This window comes from Hyperolius riggenbachi, chromosome 6, assembly GCF_040937935.1.
Source record: "Hyperolius riggenbachi isolate aHypRig1 chromosome 6, aHypRig1.pri, whole genome shotgun sequence".
Classification (NCBI taxonomy): Eukaryota; Metazoa; Chordata; class Amphibia; order Anura; family Hyperoliidae; genus Hyperolius; species Hyperolius riggenbachi.
Genome location: NC_090651.1, coordinates 291,147,471 through 291,168,938, shown reverse-complemented (window position 1 = coordinate 291,168,938; position 21,468 = coordinate 291,147,471). Strand labels below are relative to the sequence as shown.

At 43.6% G+C, this 21,468-nt stretch overlaps 1 protein-coding gene across 11 annotated transcripts in view; it reads left to right on the top strand.

Annotated features, from left to right (window-relative positions):
- Positions 1-21,468, top strand: part of EPN1 (epsin 1) — a 128,789-nt gene that overhangs the window by 60,476 nt on the left and 46,845 nt on the right. For all 11 annotated transcript variants that reach the window (XM_068241037.1, XM_068241034.1, XM_068241033.1 and 8 more), the window contains exon 4: positions 9,365-9,614. In XM_068241037.1, the coding sequence (XP_068097138.1) occupies positions 9,365-9,614 (250 nt within the window). The remainder of the gene's footprint in view (positions 1-9,364; positions 9,615-21,468) is intronic.

The window sequence follows — 21,468 nt, the reverse complement described above, 5'->3', positions numbered from 1 at the left end:
CTTTTTTTTTTTTTTTTTTTTTTTTACCACTGCAGTGTATGTACCCCAGCCTTCCTTGTTGGTTGTACATCACAAGAGGAGATGTTATCATCCCTGAGCATTTACATTTTGAACATTTTTTTTTCTTAAACGAACCTCCCCATTAGGGAGGTCTGTCAATTGCGCTGCCTTTAGTGGTGGAATATGCATTTACCTATGGGGGCTGCTCTGTAGACCTCCGTGGAAGTCTCTACTATACCCCTTTGCCGCAGAACCACAGGTTCCCACAGTTTTGTTGTAGGTTATCAGTCGCACAATGCATGCTAGGGATGCGCAAAGCATGCTGGGAGATGTAGTTCCAATTGATGTGGCTACATGACGTAAACTACATGGGAACCTGGCATGCATCATGTGTCCCCGGCATGCGTTATGTGGCTGGCAACATAAAATAACCAGTGGGAATCTGCAGATTCTGTGGCAAGGGACCAAGAAGATGGTGGTTTCCATATGGACATTGGGGGGGGGGGAGCCTAAAGAGCAGCCCCCTTCCCCATCACTAAAGGATGCACAATTAATGAACTTCCCTTTGGGGGAGGTTTGATTACAAAATGTTCAGAATGTAACGCTCGGATGGGAATATGGACTAGTGATATATCATTTGTGGACTGTAAAGTGACACGCTTCCATTTTAGTAGATTGCATAGAATACTAATGACCTAGAAAAAAAATAGCAAGAATTGGATTATTTTTATTTTATAGATTTGAACAGAATATTATAAAACAGCTCTGTAAGGGCCTGGGCACACTGTCCCGTTACTGTGCGGTTACCGGCAGTGCGATTTGCAGGGATATCACACAGTGCATGGACAGCGCTGTGTGATAAACATGCTTATGCATTGCAGTGCCTTCTGACAACATGCCTCTGCATGAATTATGTGCCAAATGCAAATCTGTCCTACTCTGTATAGATGAGCAGGGTTAGCGTTGCAACAGAGAGCAACACAGGTGCCATGCCTTTTTGTAATACTAATTGCCATCTGCGTTTTGTGTCTTCTGGGTGCATCAGAATATACCGGTAACCTTTCAAATCCCCTTATATAATGTTCTACAATATACTGGGAAGTATATAATATTTTTTTCTTATCTGATCAGTGATCCTCATCTGAACTACAGCATCTCCTTGTTTTGTTCTGCTCAATTTAGCACTCTCTGTATTGAAATTAACATGCCTGCTGTAGAGTGTGAATACAAACATGTGCCCTGGTTACTGTATTATCTTGATTAAAATTATGTTGGGACACACCGCCTCTGTCTCCCTCTACCGGGTGTCTGAGATGGTTTTTGGGTAAAAAATTGAGACCAGGATTCATACTCCTGTTTTGGTCCTTCCATCTAAAGAAATTTTCCTTTTGGGCCCCTTTCACACTGGGGAGTTGTCATTCTCCCTCGCTGCAGACGTCATTAGCCACTATGAGTCTGGCCACAGTTCCAGAGGTGCGATGTGATGCAATGGGAGTACTTCTGGCAATGCAGATTCTGCAGCCGCACAACTGCATTGGAGTCAATGGCATGCGCATCCTTGCAAAGTCGCGTGAGTTCACGTGACTTTGATGTCAGACGTCTGACATCACTTGCACCACATTCAGGGGCTGAGGCCATGCAGATTTCCCTGTTGGCGCTATCTGCCACAGGGACATATCTGCATGCAGTGGTGTGATGTGCTGCGGCAGGCTCTACTTGCACCGCATTAAGGCCCATATGCAATTCACCTTTTCGGTACTTATCCGTTAGCCGGGTGCAGCCGGTAGGTGGCGACAAAACTCCACCAGAGTTACATCTTTCCCTACTATCCATGTGGGCCTGGAGGGGGAATAGTAATTAGCGCCACCTGCCGGATTCGCCCGGCTAACGGATAAGTACCACCTTTTCTGCTGAGTTTTCTCCTAGGAGATATTTTTTTCATCTTCAATATTAATTAACTTTTTAGCACTTTGCAATGAAAAAGAGTACCAAAAAGTAGGTGGAAAAAAGTACATTCAAAATTAATGTATTTGTTTGCTGGGGTTGTAAAAAGTATTTGATTTACAAGTTCTGAAAATATTACCTAGGAGAAAAGTCAGGTGAAAAACTGAATAATACTGGATACACACCATGCGTTTCCGCGTTCGATGCGTCCGTCGATCTGCATCGATTCGATTATTTCCGACATGTCCGATTCAAGCTTCGATGGATCGTCAGGTCGATTTGCCATACTTTACATGGCAATCGACCTAAAAATCATTGAAATGCGTTCGGAAATGCTCGGAAATAATCGAATCGACGCGTATCGACGGACGCATTCGTCGCGGAAACGCATGGTGTGTATCCAGCATTACACATGGTCCTAAGTGTGCAATTAGCCAGGTTTCTACAGTATACCTATAATCTCGTTATAACATAATGGTCACCGGTTCTTCAAGTTTTTTTATCATTATTTAACAGTTTGAGCGACAATTTCCACCTCAGAACATCTGAGATAATTACTTTCTTCTTCCACAGACTCTTCAGTCTCAGGATTTTTTTTTTTATTTTTTTTTTTATTTTTTTTTTTGCATGTGTTGCACCTGTACATTGAATTTTACTATCTCCTATATGCAGATAATGCACAGAACTAACCCCACCATGCTATTATATTGGGTATCTGATTTTCTTTCTGTTATCCATTCAGCTCCGCATTCATGAATCTAAAGTAAAGAAAAGTGGCCCTACGTCCTCTGAGAAATGGGGTTTTGTTTAGAAATAGAAGTTCACCAACATCCATAATCAAAAGCAGTCCATTAAAACACCACATTTAAAAACAATCCACTTAGAAAACATATAATGGAGCAAATAACTCGCATATCGTAATAAGAATCATACCTCAATGCAGAGAGGTCGAAGGCTGTTTTGCTCAATATTTATCTGGCTCAGCATTTGTAACCAGCACTAAACATGCAGTCCAATCAGGATTAGGCAGTGGGTAGTAGAAACAGCAGTGTACACGAGAGCATAAATGGGCAGTGGTTGTTGAATGAGAGCCAGCCTTAGGCCACATACAGACATCAGACCATAGTCTTTGGAAAATGAAAGATCACAGACCAATCTTACCAGCCTTCCTGTAGTATAAGAGCCATACTCTACACAGTCTTTTCTATGGAGCTGAACTCTCCATCAGATAGAAATCTTTGCAAGATGCTGCACACACAGATGCTGTACAGACACAAAAGATCAGTATCTGCAAAAGATCTGTTCCTGCCAAAAATCCATTCCTGCAAATTGCAATGATAGTCTATGAGATCTGCAGATCATCATACACACATGATTTAACTGACATTCATCTGCAGATCTGAAAATCCATCCTGGTGGATCTGATCTGCAGATGAATGTCAGTTAAATCATGTGTGTATGATGATCTGCAGATCTCATAGACTATCATTGCAATTTGCAGGAATGGATTTTTGGCAGGAACAGATCTTTTGCAGATACTGATCTTTTGTGTCTGCAAGATGCTTCACACACAGATGCTGTACAAAGATTTTTTCCTGATGGGGAGTTCAGCTCCATAGACTAGACTGTGTAGTGTATGGCTCTTATACTACAGGAAGGGTGGTAAGATTGGTCTGTGATCTTTCATTTTCCAAAGACTATGGTCTGATGTCTGTATGTGGCCTTAGTCATTTCATGGGGTTTCCCACCAGAGATGAAATACTTGTGTTGGCCTTTTGATGATGCAAGAAACCATGTTAATCAGCTGTTAACTGCTGCTATTCTTCAACCAGTTCCTGTTTCTATGAATTAGATTGAATAAACTGGGTTTTGGGTTATCTAGGGCTTGGAATTCCTCTACAAATTGGCATCAAGTCAGTAAAGAGATTTTTTTGGCAGACTACAGTACTGTATACTTAGGGGGCCCATACATCTATCGACTTGGTGGCTGATCAACCATTCAATTTTGATAATTATCTAATCTGATAAAAATATTTGCCGCCAAGTGCCTCTGATCGACGATGCAACAAATTTCGGGCCGAGCATGTCGATCGGACATGCTGCAAGATGCTGGGCTGTCATGGGCGATGGGGTTGTCACACGCCCCCTAGTGGCCAGACCACACAATGCCTTCCAATCTGTTTCAGCACACAGACCATGCAATCTGTGGTCGCAATCGGTGTGCAGAAACAGCTGGAATTTTGGCAGCAGACAGACCAGAGGGAGGCATGTGATCTATTAAACACAAAATATTAGGCTGCCACCATCTCTGTTTAACTGGGACAGAGAAGCCCACTGACTGACTCTAAGACCTGCAGGAAAACTGTTAAAACGCACCCTGTTCTGACTGATAACAATTCTCAGTAGCGATTTTCAGAGGCTAGAATTCGGTTTGTGCGGCTGAATAGCAGGGGTAATTGAACAAATAACCGACTTTTAGAAGTCTTTTTTATTATAAATGCTACAGCATCTTCAAAGGACCGGCACCACACAGGGTATTATAGCTCAGTGATATTTATCTGTTTGTGCAACTTGACAAAGGCCTTATGGCCAAAACAGCGGGCTGTCGTTGCTGCTTTTGATTGTTGTGATGCTGCAATAAATATCACTGAGCTATAATACACTGTGTGTTGCCGGTCCTATGAAGATACTGCTACTTATTACCCCTTGGCACACCAACTCTTTACCATTGAGTGGACGCTCGTGGTCTCACGTGTTTACATTATAGATGCAATATAAATAATTAATATATACAGAAAATCATTAAAATCAATAAATATAGAGACAATAATAGCGCAGTATGAAAATAAAAAGGGAAGAAAATATGTATATTTAAGGTCAGGTGAAAATATGAAAATGTCCTTTCTGGGAAATCTGAGCACAGTCCTTTTGTTTCAGTTCAGGCAGATGGCTGCCAAACACATGGTCCTCTGGCTGGCTTGATCAGGTGATGGTACACAGGGGAGGACTGCCCCTCCTTGTATGCATCCTGGTTTTATGGAAGCTAGTTTTGGGGTGGGACCAAGCACGCCCCTCTGGTTGGCAAACCAATCACAGTTCAAGTCCTTGGAGAGAGATTTAGGTTCAAACTTATAAAACTCTGTAATTCAACACCAATAAATGCCACATTTGCATTGATAACAGATTAATACACAGTGGATCCGGGGAATCAGAGAGACCAAGAATCCTGAGTCTAGCCCAAGTGGTTGCACCAAATTTAATAACTCTGCTTAGGAATGGGCTACAAACTCCCACGATCTCTTAAAACGTGCGCAATTTCAACTGCGCCTAAATGTGTTATTTTCGTAGAGCTAGTCAGTGGCATCCTGCTACAATCTTACCAAAAAATGACTGGCTATATTTTCACTTTGGGCTGTCCCTACTACGAAGTCGTGCTGTGTCGCTGCCGTTCTGTCTATGGGACTGCAGTTTCTGAATAGGCCCCCTACTGTGGGTTTTCCTGACTATTCCTGTGTATGCTGTCCTTCACAGGTAACTTAGGAGGTTCATTACCTGGTCAGAGTTGTGACCGGTACGTGTGAACTGTTTTCTGGGCTTCCTGCATACTAAAGTAGGTTAGGCCAAATTGTGCTGAAACACTCAGCTGTAAGTTTCTTTTGAATCAGCTAATTACACAAACATTAACTTCACTGGTCAACAAACATGCTTCAGGAAAAGAAAAAATGTCATTCTGATCGCTGCAATGACTGCGCAAATCTAACCGGGAAGTGATCAAAAAATACCTGCGCGAATCTTCCCGATTCGCCTGCGCTTCTCACGGCTGTTCCATGACAGGGGTGCACGGTGGTGACGGCAAGCGATATCTGGACAAACGTTCCTGGTGCCCAGTGCACTATACATTACCTGCCTGTGGCCACCGCTGGCTCTGAGTTCCGTCCATACACGTGCCACACGCGGTTGCCGGAGTAACGTGGGCGCGTGACGTTACACACACATGCGCCCACGTGTACCTTGGCAATTACATGGGGGCGTGTATGGACAGAGCCAGCAGCGGCCACACACAGGTAATATATAGTGAACTTGGCACCGTGGGGGGTGCACAGCGTCGGGTTGACGAAGGCGGCATCACTAGGCCGATTCCGGATAGATTCCAGCATGTTATAGATCGAGAATCGGCCTGTGGTGTATGAGCAACTTACCGATTTTTCTCTCTCTCTCATATGTTCTGGCATTTTGCACAAAATCAGTTTTGCTGTGAATAAGGGATTTTTGTTTACATGCTTTTCTTGAATTCCCGCATTTTTGCCAGTTCATGCTGCCAGAAATGCATTTCTGCTTCTGTTTAGCAACATGTTTTTGTTACTGCCTCTTATTAAATCTGATAAAGCATATGTATAGAAATTCTAGTGATTACTCATACCAGTGTTCTCCCCAGACTCTTTTTTTAGCCGGGTGCTCAACCCGGCTAGTTTTGGTGAGCACCCGGCTGTCATTGGCTCACCTCCTCCTATGCCGTGAGCAGAGTTGTACAGAGAAGCGCCGGCCCAGCAGTCTCTCATCTCCCCCCAGCCGGCTACTTTTTCATGTCACCCGGCTGGAAAAAAAATTCTGGGGAGAATACTGCACTCTGTGTAGTATTCACCTTTTACGATAAAATTTAGATTGGAAGGCAAACATGCCTAATCTGCTTAGTCTGAAGAAGTGATCAGATATTTTGCTGCCTCATGGAGAAATGGTTCCTCAAGTACATGGAATTTTCTTTCTGTGTTGTGTAACACTGACTATTAAGTTACTCTCTCTTGTGTATCAAGACATTTATATAGAATACGTTCAATATGTTTTTTTTTGTGCACGGAGATTGCTTCTGAGCCATTTCTGTTTCTAGCTCTGCTTCACGCAGGTGAAGACTGTCTTCTAGGCCTGGTACACACCATGCAATTTTCACTTCAGATCTATTTCTGATCAAGAAAATGATTGGATCTGGAGATCTGAAACGAGTTGCCAGTTATCTCTAGGAGTATGTGAATAAATTGTTGTTACCATAATCTTCAGCATCGTGTCTGTTTGGAGTGGCTGGTCCACCACCGCCTCCTGAAGGTTTTAAACGATTTTAGCGTATTTTACACTTTTGGCACCTCTGTACACCTACAAAGCAAGCTATCCACCCTTGGTGGAAGGGTGGTTCACCCTCCTTTTCTTCTATCCACAGAGAGCGACTTCTTAATCCTGAGTGGGGACAGGTCTAATCTCCCCACCTGCTTCTACAGTGGTTACCTTGGTGGTAACCCCGGTTTGTATGTATAATACTTACGCTTCATTTATGCCCCTTTTCCAATACATACTACACTATATTGGGCTCTCGGTTATCTGCTTTCCCTTCCCTCCCCTCATGGTTCATTCTGCCTCAGTTTTGGCCTCAGTAAAATGTGAAACTATTTTGGTAACAGTAAACAAAGAGGTTGCCAGTGAAATGTATACACCAGTACTTGGCAGCACTTCCCAAACATTTCCTATCTCAATTGAAAAATTTACGTAAATAGTGTTCCTTTAAGTCAATACTGAACCTGAACATTAGTCTTCCAGCTGTGAAGGAAGAAGTATCGGGAAGATGTAAAGAGGCGTGGCGCACTGGTGCAAGTGGTGGTGACCAACGTGGTTAGCTCCCATTGCTGTCTCGCACATGGATGAACGCTTACTTTTTGCCTCAGATAAAACTCCACTTCACTTCTACCTGCCCAAAAAGGAACAGGCTTCATATATTCAGGCAATGCAAACAGTCAAATTTGTACAGTTAATATGCGACATATCAAAAGTTTAAAAAAAAAAAAAAAAACAGATATACAGTAGTAACAATCAAGGGACTCATTCTAGTCAAAGTGAAAGCATAAAAACACGTACACAAATCTCACAATTCTGAACTAGCCAACTTACCCCACCCCCTCTGCAAGGCGCTCCAACATACCTCCTCTCACCACCACAGACACTGTACGCGTTGCTCTGGTATGTGTCTGTATAGACCTAAGGGACCATTGCACTTTCTTCTACTGTTTAAAGCCCTGCTGCATTCAGTTTTTTTCCTGGTCCTCTGCAGCACTGAATGCCTTTTTTTTATCTTTACATATCACTTTTAAAATACCTGCTCTGCTCTGGATTCAGACACTGGCTACTTTTTGCATCACAGACTTGTATCTTTACAAACTTAAATCTCTCTAAAGGACACCAGAACTGACTCCAAAAACGGTAAACTAAATGCAACACTTACTGGTCCCCCTGTTTGGCCAGGTTCCTCTCCATTGACCCATCACCTTCTCCCACCCAGTTTGTGAATGACTGGCCCTACAAACTGGCATCAGAGCAGGGCAGTTGTAGGGATCGTGGCCAAGCAGGGGATCTTGTGTCATGGTCCTATCATACATTGACATATTTAGTTTGCCATTTTTTGTGGTCACTTCAGGTGTGCTCTAAGGTCTCAGCCACACTATAAGCGCTTTTCTGAGTGCTTGTGATTGATTAGTGCTTTCTGAGTGCTTTCTAAAAATCTCTCCCATTCACTTTCATTAAAATTACAGTAAAAATCGACGCAGTTTTCAGTGTATGCGATCGAGGCGATTTATACCGCAATTTTAATGAAAGTGAATGGGAGCGATTTTTAAAATGTGACCAGAAAGCGCTTATAGTGTGGCTGAATCCTAAGCGATTTGCCATGTGTGGAGGAATCCAAAAGTAGCATATCGGCACAGTCCCCCTCATACCAACTGTCTAGCTTGGGAGCGGAAAAATTAGGTTTTATTCAAAGTGGGACGTTGTGTTGTAATGTGACGTTAAAGTCTCAACGCAGCATTACAATGCAAAAAAAAAAGGTATTAATGCTGCATTACCATCGCATACAGTAGGTTCAGGTATAAAGTATGTTTTCCTGTACCCGGTAACATGGGTTTAGTGGTAACACGCTGCAGTAGTGCATTACCATAACGCTACACGTTACAGTGGAACGCTAACGTCGCACTGTGAGCATCCCATAGGCTTATTGAAGTGCGGTAAGCTGCATTATAAGACTTTATTACACAGCTCCGCAACGTCTCTCTGTGAACATAGCTTCAATTTTAGCCTCATTATCTTTATTTTGGCTTTGTTGTTAAATGACTCAGTGGAATTTGCCATACTTAAGGTTAGGTGGAAATCCATTTATTTATTTATTTTTTATGATTAATAAAACCTTAGAATTGAACTTGGATTTACTTTCTCTTTTTTTGTGACTGTATGTACAAGCTATTAGTAATCTCTTACCAGGAATAATGGATGCTATATACAGTATGTTTCCAGTGTGCACTTACCAGTAACTGAATGGAATTGTAAGACTTTTGTAATTGACTCCTTTTTTTTTTTTCCACGATTTAATTACTTTTCTGTTCACTTGCAGGCTATGACTCTAATGGAGTACTTAATAAAGACAGGCTCTGAGCGGGTAGCACAACAGTGCAAGGAAAACATATATGCTATTCAGACACTGAAAGATTTCCAGTATGTGGATAGAGATGGGAAAGATCAAGGTGTGAATGTACGAGAGAAAGCCAAGCAATTAGTATCGCTTTTAAAAGATGATGAAAGGCTTAAGGAGGAAAGAGCACATGCCCTGAAGACCAAGGAGAAGCTAGCACAAACCTCCACATGTACGTATGTATGAATGCACGGACCGGACATGGCCTGCATCTTGTGTTCATTGCGTGACTTTTGTGATTGCTAAGCTCCTTTTTGTTTGGGTTACTTGGCTCCTTAGGGTGTGTACACATATCCAATTTTACCACTTTCAAGTAGTATGAGAGCCAAGAGATTTTGAATGTTGCGCTTATTGTGTAGGTAAGCTCTATTGCATGGAAGCGATAAGATTGGCCAATCAAAAATGGATGTGTATTCGCCCTAAGATGAGTACCTATGTCATTGCTGCATAATTACAGACCTTATGGATTGAACACAGCCAGAATTTTGAAGAAGCTAGGTGAATTGGGTTGTAGTTTACCTAAATGCAGTTTACATACATGTATTTGAAGTGGCAAGTCATTTGTAATTCTGTTGAGTCAGGATTTCCAGTTGTTTTTAGTGTGCAAGGTATACCCTTTTTCCAATGTAGTAATTTTTTTCTCTTTACACCTGCTGCCTATGAGCAGTGTGATGATGGCCTATTTATTCCGTTTTTTTTTTTTTTTTTTCTCATAGCATAGAAACTACAGAGATGAGACAAACCATATCCATCTCTGGCTGGAAGATTTTGTTGCTAGGGTCCAATGATGAGCATATCCTGCATTAGGCCAGGTTTTGATTAAATCACACCAATAAACTACTTCCCTTTATGTATTGTATGTGTTACGGCCAAAACCCAAAGTCTGGCCAGTCAAAATGCGAAGTGGCACATGCACCTGCGGCCAATGATAGAAATGAACAGGATTCCCGCGCTCCCAGCGGTGTTAAATTAATGAATTCCCCCCCCTGATGGCAATGTAACAGATTAAGCCGCCGCTTCAGCTCTGCCTCCTCTCCTCCCCCTGCCTCTCTCCTAAACAACTCTGGCCCCCAGGGACGTTCGTAGCGGCAGGGAATCCTGCCGTTCGTTCCTGCAGAGCGGGTGCTGGCAGAAATGATGTCTGCAGCCTTCCCGCTCTGCTTTCCTGCTGCTACAAATGATTTTGGGGAACACTCGTGGTCCCCAGCTGCCGCAGCTGTATGTGAGACAGAGGCAGGGGGAGGAGAGGAGGCAGAACCGAAGCAGCGGCTTAATCAGTTACATTGCCGCCGGTGGGGGGGGGGGTTTCATTAATTTAACGGTGCTGGGAGCATGGAATCCTGTTCATCTCTAACATTGGCCGCAGGTGCACGCCCACTTCACATTTTGACCAGCCAGGACCCGAAGTGGCCAGACTTTGGGTTCTGGCTGTAACATATACACTGATAAATGCAGTTGTTGCTCCTTCACCCTTTCCTCTGCTTCCCCCTCTCTTGCTCTCTTCCTAGTTTTCTTTTCTGCACTCTTCCTCATTCTCTTACTCGTTCTTTCTTCCACGCTCTCTATTCCTCTTCCTCACTCTCTTCCTTGCTCTCTTCCTCTTTCTTGCACTCTCTCTTCCCCTTCTCGTTCCTCTCTCTGCCTCTTCTGTCTCTGGTTTCCTCTTCTATTTTTTCTTTTCTCTCTTCTCCCTATATCTGCACTGAGCAAAGACTTGTACCATTACCCAAAGCAAATATGAGGTCCTGTTCACAAGGCCCGGTTCACACTGTCATGGTGTACACCTCTTTCCCACAGATAGCCATGTACATCTTTTATTTTGTACAGGACCATAAAAAATTGCCTACAGGAAAATGTTGATGTAGTGGAGTCTGTAGTCTCACTTGACTTTAAGCCGCATTTACACGCGTAGATGCGGCCACGATGTTCCTTATCAATCGAGCCGCTAATGCGGCTCGATAAGATCCGACAGGACGGATCTTGCTTCCACCGATTTCCTGCTCGCTCCCCGCGAGGGGACGATGGCAGGGAATCGAGCGGAAGATAAGCGGCGCCGGCGGGGAGGAGCGGGGAATCTAATGCGGCGCGAGCGGGGACGCGGCGGGCACGCGGAAGAGGCGATCCGGCGGCTAATCGAGCCGCCGGATCGCAGCCTCATGGGATCGTCTATGATGATGGCCATTAATCTGAGTTGATGCATATTATATGCTAATGTATACAGCTTGGAATTGGACTCCTCAATTGAATCAGCTGCATAAATTAGTATAAAAAAATGTGCATTATCTTGGAATTTCTACCATCTCATTGATCATTCCTATTTACTTGTATTGAATGGCGGTTTGCTTTCTGTACTGCACCACAGCCACCAGTGATACTAAGCTGAGTGCACCGCTTGCGGCCTGTTTCTGTGTGAGCAGGCCCTGAATGTCTGTGTACAGATCTGCCCTTCAAGCCCCCATGTGGACCTAAAGTGAAAAAGGCTAGCGTTGACAGTCGTTGCTGTGCTTGTGGCTTCCATAGACTAGCATTGGTGAGAACCTGACTGGCCATGTAATGCAGTACGTTTATTATAGCAAACTGTGGAAAGAAATGCAGATGTGTGACCCCCTATAAATATATATATATATATTTATATATATTTATATATATATATATATATATATATATATATATATATATATATATATATATATATATATATATATATATATATATATATATATATATATATATATATATATATATATATATATATATATATATATATATATATATATATATATATATATATATATATATATATATATATATATATATATAATTTTTTTTTTTTTTTTTTTTTTTTTTTTCTTCCTCTCATAACCTTACTTTAGTTTTGACTGGTCAAGTACCAGGTAAAGCGGAACTACAAACACGTAGAGGTGACCTGAAGTCATGAAACAAAAGCAATTCAAGCTACAGGGACCATTATGGAAGGTTACAGATTTGCATGTGTTTCCACGTCCAGGCTTCCTTTCAGTGCTCACATTCCAGTTATGCAGACCGTACTGTAAAAAGATCACTTCAGCCTTTTACGCTCTTGCCTATTGCCATCGCCTCTGAGTAAATGTTTGGCACTGTTCATAGGCTGTAATATGATTGAAATGGAATCTTGCTGTGCAGCTGTTCCAGTTTAAACTGGAACTTCATTACAAACTTTTCAATTTGCAGTTTTACTGCTGACATTAGTGTGTTGTCAGGTAAACTGAAAATCAATTGTGCAGATTTTTTTATAAGTGCCTAGCTTGGATGAGCTACAGGTACTGTCGTATGGAAAGAGGAGGGGAATGAGGAACGGGACACCTCTTGGTGGAGGAAGGAAGAAAAGCTAAAAGCGCAAGAAATCCAGTGTGACCAACTTCTAGGGTGAACTATAGACATAGAAAAAGGTTTTGCCTACACTGCTACTTTTTCAAATGTGCCAGTGTTCAAATCATGGTTACATAGTTATTTGGGATGAAAAAAACATATGTCCGAGTTCAACCAGGAAATAAGGTACAACTTTAGCCTGCCCCTCATAAATTTCAGTTAACCCAGAGAAATGCAGAAACCCCCTCCAGCATGGTGGCCCCCTCCCCGTGGGGATATATTTCTACGGACTGGAAACGTATGCTGCAAAATGCCATTTTGCAGAAAACAGGGGAGGGAAAAAAAATTAGAAAAATGGATCTGTTAGAAACTGATCCGATCTGCACATGGACAAGTGTGGACCTAGCCTTAAACTGGGGCAATATTATGCTAGCATCCTAAAATTGTAATTTCCATTTTAATGCATTCCAACATTGTATTTGGGATGCATTGTACTGTATTGCTGTGCTTTAGCTGCATCTGCTTGGCATTGAATCTGATTATTTGTCTTGTCAACAACTACTCCTCAGTCCGTCTCTATAAGGTAGCCATACATCTAGAGATGATGGGCAAATTCGACCAAGAGACAAATTTCTCTCTAATAGAATCTGAATAGAGAGAGTTCTGTTGGCCTTCCATACACCGCAGGCTGATTTCCGATCAATTTCATGCTGAAATTGGTCAGAAATCTACTTTGTGACTCCGCATCCGACTGCCTCGCCGCTATCCCACTAATGTTAAATGTCCCCCCGGGGCCCAGTGCAATTTATAAATTACCTCCTGCTGATGTCCCCAGGAACGAACTGCGCAGGCCCAGTATGGTCTGTGCCTGCGCCGTGCGCTCCTGATGACATCAGGGGAAGCGAGGACACGGCAACGCAGGCGCAGTGGTTTTCAGACCTAAAAGTCTGAAATTCCAGAAGTGAACCGGAGTTGGGGCCGGAGCATCGGTGAGTGTCTGCGCGGGCACAGGATGTCTGCGGGGGACCATTAGAAGCCCCGGGTAATTTATTATTATTATTATTATTATTATTATTTATTAGATTTATATAGCGCCAACATATTACGCAGCGCTGTACAATAAATAGGATTACAGACAATAACAGGGGTGACAGAACAATACAGGTAACAGACCATAGATACAACAATACAGGTAATAGCAATAAGATACACAACACAATGCAGATAATAGTACAATGCCAGATCATAAACTGGAATGGTAGTGGTAAAAAATTACCAGTTCCAAATTCTGGGTAAAGTGCACACAGTCAAGTATGAAACACAAGGGGAGAGGGCCCTGCCAAAGGCATACAAACTAGAGGGCGGGGCTGGTGACACAAAAGGAGGGGGTGCATCAAGAAGTTATTGGCAGAAAGGATTAGGGCACTGTTGAGTTGATGTAGGCCTCCTTGAAGAAGTAAGTTTTGAGTGCTTTTTTGAAGGTGTTGAAGGTGGGAGCGAGCCTGATGGGCAGTGGGAGAGAGTTCCACAGGATAGGGGCAGCTCTAGTGAAGTCCTGCAGTCTGCCATGGGAGTGCGAGATGCGTGGGGTGGTTAAGAGGAGGTCGTTGGAGGAGCGAAGTGGGCGGCCAGGTGTATATCTGCTGACCAGGTCAGAGATGTAGGTTGGGCAGGACTTGTGTATGGATTTGTATGCCAAACATAGGATCTTGAAGCTGATTCTGAAGTGAATTGGAAGCCAATGAAGGGATTTGCGTAGGGGAGTCGTGGAGAAAGAGCGGTGGGAGGAGTAGATGAGTCTGGCTGCTGCGTTCATGATAGATTTTAGGGGGGGCGATGCGGTTTTGAGGAAGGCCTGACAAGAGGGAGTTGCAGTAGTCCAGGCGGGAGATGAGGGCATGGACAAGGAGTTTGGTAGTGTCTGGGGTCAGGAAAGGCCGGATCTTGGAGTTGTTGCGTAAGTGGAAATAGCAGGTTCTAGCTACGGTTTGGATGTGGGAGGTGAAGGAGAGGGCTGAGTCCAGGGTGACACCCAGGCAGCGGGCTTGTGTGGTTGGATGAATGATTGTGCCATTGACAGTGACATAGAGGTCAGTGGGGGGTGAAGCAGCACGGGGCGGGAAGATTAGGAGTTCAGTCTTATCCAGGTTTATTTTTAGGAACCTGGCAGACATCCACGATGAAATAGCTGAGAGACCAGAGGATACCTTCTCCATGGTGGTGGTGGAGAGGTCAGTGGTATGGAGGTAAATCTGGGTGTCATCTGCATATAGGTGATAGTTGAAACCTAGAGAGGAGATGAGTTTTCCGATGGAGGCGGTGTAAATGGAGAACAGCAGGGGACTCCTTTTCCCCCGACCCCCCCCCCCCCCCCCCCCCCTACAGTATCCCTTTAAGATTGCAAAAGGTGTAATTATTTTTGTGCTCTGAATTTGCTTTTTATTTTTTTTATTTTTTTTTTACAAAATTAAACTCTGGTCTAGCCTCACCACTATTCAACTCACATATAAAGGTTTTTAATACCAGCATGGCACTAATGAAAAGCTAATAAAATGGTTGAAGGAGGTCCTCTAGTGGGCCCCTCTGGTCCAAAGGCCCCATTACGGTCGCAACCTCGGCATCCCCTATTTCTGTGCCACTGTGCCCCGCCCCTTCCTGCCTTACTAAGCTACTCCCACTGGCCAGCTGTCACCACTTCTAGCTGTAAGTGATGATTTCAATTGTATATTGCTAAAAAGATATCTTAAACTAGATGAAAAATGATCTCCTAGGACAGTGATCTGCAAAGTACTCGCTGAGCACTGCAACTTTACTGGAATTTAGTTCATCAGGCCCATTGTGTTAGGGAAAGGGCACAGAGTCTGAGTTTCATTCCTAGTAGTATGTTATAACCATATTTAGAAATCTGCTGATTTCTGTTATATACTGCACTTGACAAGATGGCAGCTTAAAGTGTACCCAAGGTGACATGAGATACGCATGTGTATTTACAGTGCAAAACATATTAATAACCATGCTGTTTTACTGACTTATTTTCTTACTCTGGGACACCTAAAGTGAACCTCCGGACTAAAAATCGACTCAGCAGCACTGAAAAGGCCTGGTGTTTCTTTAACCGTTTTACAGCATCAGAACTTTGTTTCTCTTATACAAGCCTCATTTTTAGCTGCACGGAAGAAAACTGCCCGGGCTTTTTACCCCTGATGCTGTGCAAAGCATGAGGGGATTTCTGATGTTGTTGTTCTCGTTCTGCTGTTTTGGTGTGTTTTTTTTTTTTGTTTTTTTTTTTACATTTTGAATTTGACATTTGAAGACTAGCGTGTGTATACCAACCAAGAAATATTTATCCAATTGACAAATCAACAATAATTCTACTTAAGTCTGTTGGAATCTTCAGAAAGACGGAGGATCGAGAGGACGTGGGAAAAGATGTTCTTCACTGCAGAACCAAAATAACTGTGACAAAATCTACAGAGTACACCCAGCCAACAACTCTAATAGCTCCAGCACAATCCAGCAGAGATGACAGCCACACATCTGGAGACTGTTCTGTCCTGGAGTCCTCAATCTCAGATCCTAGCTCCCAGGGTAGCCCCATCAAGGCTGTCCTCTGTAACGTCAGATCGATAAACAACAAAACAGAAATCATACATGATCTAATAGTCTTCTGATCTGGCCTGCCTGACTGAAACCTGGCTTTCTGAACCAGTTGGCCCCACCCTGGAGGCCGCCGTGCCAACAAACTATTCCGTGATATACTGCAACAGGAAAGAAAGCAGGGGAGGAGGGGTTGCACTTTGCTTTAGATCAGCTTTGAAAATCAGACCACTTACTGTAGGTCCTACCAGCTCGTTTGAATGCTTGGGAGTGCAACTTTCAGCTGAGAAAAACATTAACATATTGCTGATCTACCGCCCACCAGAAAAATACTCAGACTTCCTTCAGGAACTTGTAGACCTCCTATGCAACCTAACACTGGAACACCCCAGATGGATTTTTCTTGGAGATTTCAATACTTGGGTGGATGACTCCTCTTCACAATTTGGAATAGAGCTACCTCGTGCCTTACATGAACTGGGCTTCCTCCAATCAATCAGTTCTGCTACTCACAGGAAAGGTCGTACTCTGGACCTTATATTCCATACTGGGCTGTCAATAGCCAATGTGGAAATTAATCCTGTTGCCTGGTCAGACCATCACACTATCCACTTCTCCCTCTCAATACCAGCTGTCAAACACCAGGTCAAGAATCAAATAAAATATCGCCGCTTAAAAGGGCTAACACCTCAACATATCCGAGATAACCTTAGCTTTGATGAATTGACTGACTCCAGCTTGGACCCTGATACTCTGGTGTTTAAATACAACAAATGTGTGTCCTCCACCTTTGAGACCATTGCTCCTCTGCGCACCAAATATCTTACTCGACACCATCATGCACAGTGGTTTGATAACGCTATAAAAGAGCTGAAAAGACAAGGCCGGAAACTTGAGACTGTGGTGCAAATCTCAGTCCCCAGAAGACAAACATGCCTTAATCCTCCACTAGAAGAGCTACCAAAAGGTAATCACGGGAAAAAAAATCATCCTTTCTATCACAAGAGATTGCAAATGCAGTTAACAAACCAGCCCAACTGTTCCGCACAGTGGAAAAACTCTGCAACCCGGCATGTCAAAACTTAATATCGAGTATTCAAAGGACCTCTGTGACCAATTTGCCCATTTCTTCACAGACAAAGTCTCCGCTATAAGGTCCGCCATCCAACTTACAGCATCTGAGCCTAATATAGCGCCGAAGACCATTAGCAGAGACAATGTAACACCTTGGTCAAACTTCAAAGAAATTGATGAAGAAGTCACATCAAGCATCCTCCTTCACGTCCGCCTAACTACCTGTGACCTGGATCCTGGCCCAACACAGTTCATGTTGAACTGCCCCGACCTGTACCGGTATTCCTAAAAATTAACTGTTCCTTACAATCAGGGATATTTCCTGCTTTACTGAAGGAAGCAATCATCAGGCCTCTCCTCAAAAAACCCTCCCTGGACCCAGATGCAATGACCAGCCACAGACCTGTCTCTAACCTCCCCTTTCTGGGCAAGCTAATTGAAAAAGCTGTTTACCTCCAGCTAGAAGCCAAAATCCTACAAAACAGTTATGACCCATTCCAGTCTGGCTTCAGGAAACACCACAGTACTGAAACTGCCCTCATCCAAATATGCAACCACCTGCTCATGGCAAGAGACAGAGGAGAGTGCTCGATCCTCATACTGCTAGACCTTTCTGCAGCCTTTGATACAGTTGACCATGACATTTTGATAAACAGGCTACAGGAATACTGCGGCATTGATGGCATAGTTATTCAGTGGTTCCAATCCTTCTTGAGTGGCAGAACCCACAAAGTGTCTATGGGGCCCTTCCTGTCCACCCCTGTATCACTTAAGTATGGGGTGCCCCAGGGCTCAATCCTCTCTCCCCTGCTTTTCACGATTTACATGTTACCGCTGGGAAAACGAATCCAAAAACATGGCCTGACATACCACTGCTATGCAGACGACACTCAACTATATCTTTCCTTCAAGCCTGGTGTGACAGACCCAACTCTAACTATAAACGCCTGCTTACGTGAACTACAGAAATGGATGAATGACAACTGGTTGAAACTAAATGCAGACAAAACTGAAGTCCTTCTGATCAGAGGGCAGAGCATGATAACAAAACAACTTAACTTGCAGTCTTCACCACTGGGAATAGGAGGCACGCATCTACGCAGCTCTAATCATGTGCGTAGCCTGGGAGTTCTAATTGATGGGGATTTAAACTTCAGAACTCAAATCTCTGATTTGGTGAAATCCTCCTCTTTTCACCTGAAGAACATTGCAAAAATCAAGCACCTCATACCCCCAGAAGATCTGCCAACCTTAGTCCACGCCTTCATCACATCCCGACTGGACTACTGCAATGCTCTACACTGGCCTTCCAAAAAAGGTCTTGTACTGCCTACAGCTGATACAGAATACTGCTGCCAGACTGCTAACCAACCAACCCCGTCACTGCCACAAAACGCCAGTCCTGCACTCCTTTTACTGGCTACCTATAGAATGGAGGGTCCTATTCAAGATCGGCATACTGACATTTAAATCCCTGAATAATCTAGGCCCTGGATACATGAAAGATATGTTGCAGCTGCGTAGCAATCCCCGCATTCTCAGATCAACAGGTTCTAATAATCTAGTCATACCCAGAGTCCACTTGGAAACTTTTGGTCCCAGAGCCTTCTGTCATGCTGCCCCTACATTTTGGAACTCCTTACCTCAACAGATCAGGACAGCTCCATCCTTGGACGTGTTTAAATCCAGACTGAAAACCCACCTGTTCAGTTTGGCATTTGCAGAAATATAACTTTTGTTGTGTGAATACTTCATCCTACTAATTACTGAATCTGAGAGAGCCTAAGCGCTTTTGAGTCCTATGGGAGAAAAGTGCTATAGAAATGTTATTGTATTGTGAGTGTATGTTTGTCCACCTTCCCACATTACGTAAGTGTCCCGTGTTACAGGCGCTTGCAGTGACCATACAACAAACACTGGAGTGACAGGTGAGCTTCCAATACTTGCCATCACTGACCCAGAGGAGGTGACAATACATACGGGGACACCGGCCATGGGTTCCGTCAGATGTTGGGGAATCGACCACCATTACTCATTTGAGCTCTTGTGACAAAGATTTTTCAGCATGAGCATGCCCTATAACCGATTTTGGACAGAAATTGATCAAAACAATCGATTGTCCATGTTGCAGCGTAAATATCTGCCACAATCGATCATCATATCAATTTCAAAAATCATGTAATATATGAGCACCCTAGCAGTTTTGGGATAGTGCGTTTTGGAAAAAACTATTTCTGCCGGGCACAGACCTGTGCAGAAATAACATGTTCTATTGAAGAGAAAAGAATTGTCTTTAATCTTGCTAAACAATTGTTTACGCACGATTATTCGTATGTTCGTTTAGAACCCCTAACGGACACTTTCGGATCAATCCCGTCAATCTGATCAGATTGGTTAGATTTTCTCCTGCTATTTGTCCGATCGTTCATACGAATAATAGTTTGTAAAATAGCTTGCAAACCAGGCAGCATAGTGGCGTAGTGGTTAGCGCTCTCGCCTTGCAGTGCTGGGTCCCCGGTTCGAATCTCAGCCAAGTCAACATCTGCAAGGAGTTTGTATGTTCTCCCCGTGTCTGTGTGGGTTTCCTCCAGGCACTCTGGTTTCCTCCCACATCCCCAAAAAACATACAGATGTTAATTGGCTTCCCCCTAAAATTGGCCCTACAATGCGCTCAACTGTCACTTTAACTGTAGCACCCTGTGTCTCAGGAACTACTGATTATTTAGATGTGAGTTTTTACTGTAAGCTCTGTTTCAGTTATTTATTTATTTTTGTAATATGATCATTTTGGAATTCTCAGATTTGGGAAAATCTCAGGGATCAACAGGACAGCAAGGCCACTGGTGTGGTTTAAAATCAATAGGTTAGCTTCCCTATCCCTCTCGTATCAGGTTCACTTAAAGTGCTTGCTTGCCACAGAACCACATCTACCAACAGTCTTAAGGGGCCCATACACCTAACGATCTTCCCGTGATTTGATCACAGTGATCGAATCGGCTGTGAAATCGCAGCGCACACCGCTGACAGAAAGATCGATTTCCGTCCGAAATCGATCGTTCCCGTCGATCCGTCCCTGCGGAAGATTTTTTTCGATTGCCGGCGGGTCGGGAGTGCGTCGATAGCGGCGTTCGAATGCCCGACGACCGACGCAATACAGCGGGTATACATTACCTGTTCCGGCCGGCGCGAGTCCGCTGGTCCCGGCTGGGTTCCGGACCGGCTGCAGCTACACAGAACTTCCTGTCCCGGCAGGAAGTTTAAACAGTAGAGCGCCCTCTACTGTTAAAACTTCCCCTGGACAGGAAGTTCAGTAGCTTCAGGAACGGTCTGGAGCCCGGAGCGGAGAAGAAGACAGCGGGGACTCGCGCCGGCCGGAGCAGGTAATGTATGCAGGGGGGAGGGGGGCGGCAGCTCCACAGATCGTGATCGGTTTCAGGGTGAAATCAATTCACAATCTGTTTGCAGTAAAGGTGGCCATACAATCCCTCTCTGATCAGATTCGATCAGAGAGGGATCTATCTGTTGGTCGAATCTGATGGCAAATCGACCAGTGTATGGTCACCTTTACACTTTCACTAACCTGTCATGTTTCATGGATTTACACTAGTTGTGGAGCAGGCTGGATTTAAATCCAAAACTCCACCACATTTTTCTGTGCATTTTACAGATGTCAAATGCCAGTCCTTAAAGAGACACTGAAGCGAAAAAAAAATTATGATATTATGATTTGTATGTGTAGCACAGCTAAGAAATAAAACATTAAGATCCGATACATCAGTGTAATTGTTTCCAGTACAGGAAGAGTTAAGAAACTACAGTTATCTCCATGCAAAAAAGCCATTAATCTCTACGACTTTCAAAGTCGTGGAGAGGGCTGTCTTCTGACTTTTATTATCTCAACTATAAGTGAACAGTTTTCTTTTTATCTGCTAGAGGAGAGGTCATTAGTTCACAGACTGCTCTGAAAGAAACATTTTGAATGCAGAGTGTCGTGTAATCTGCACATA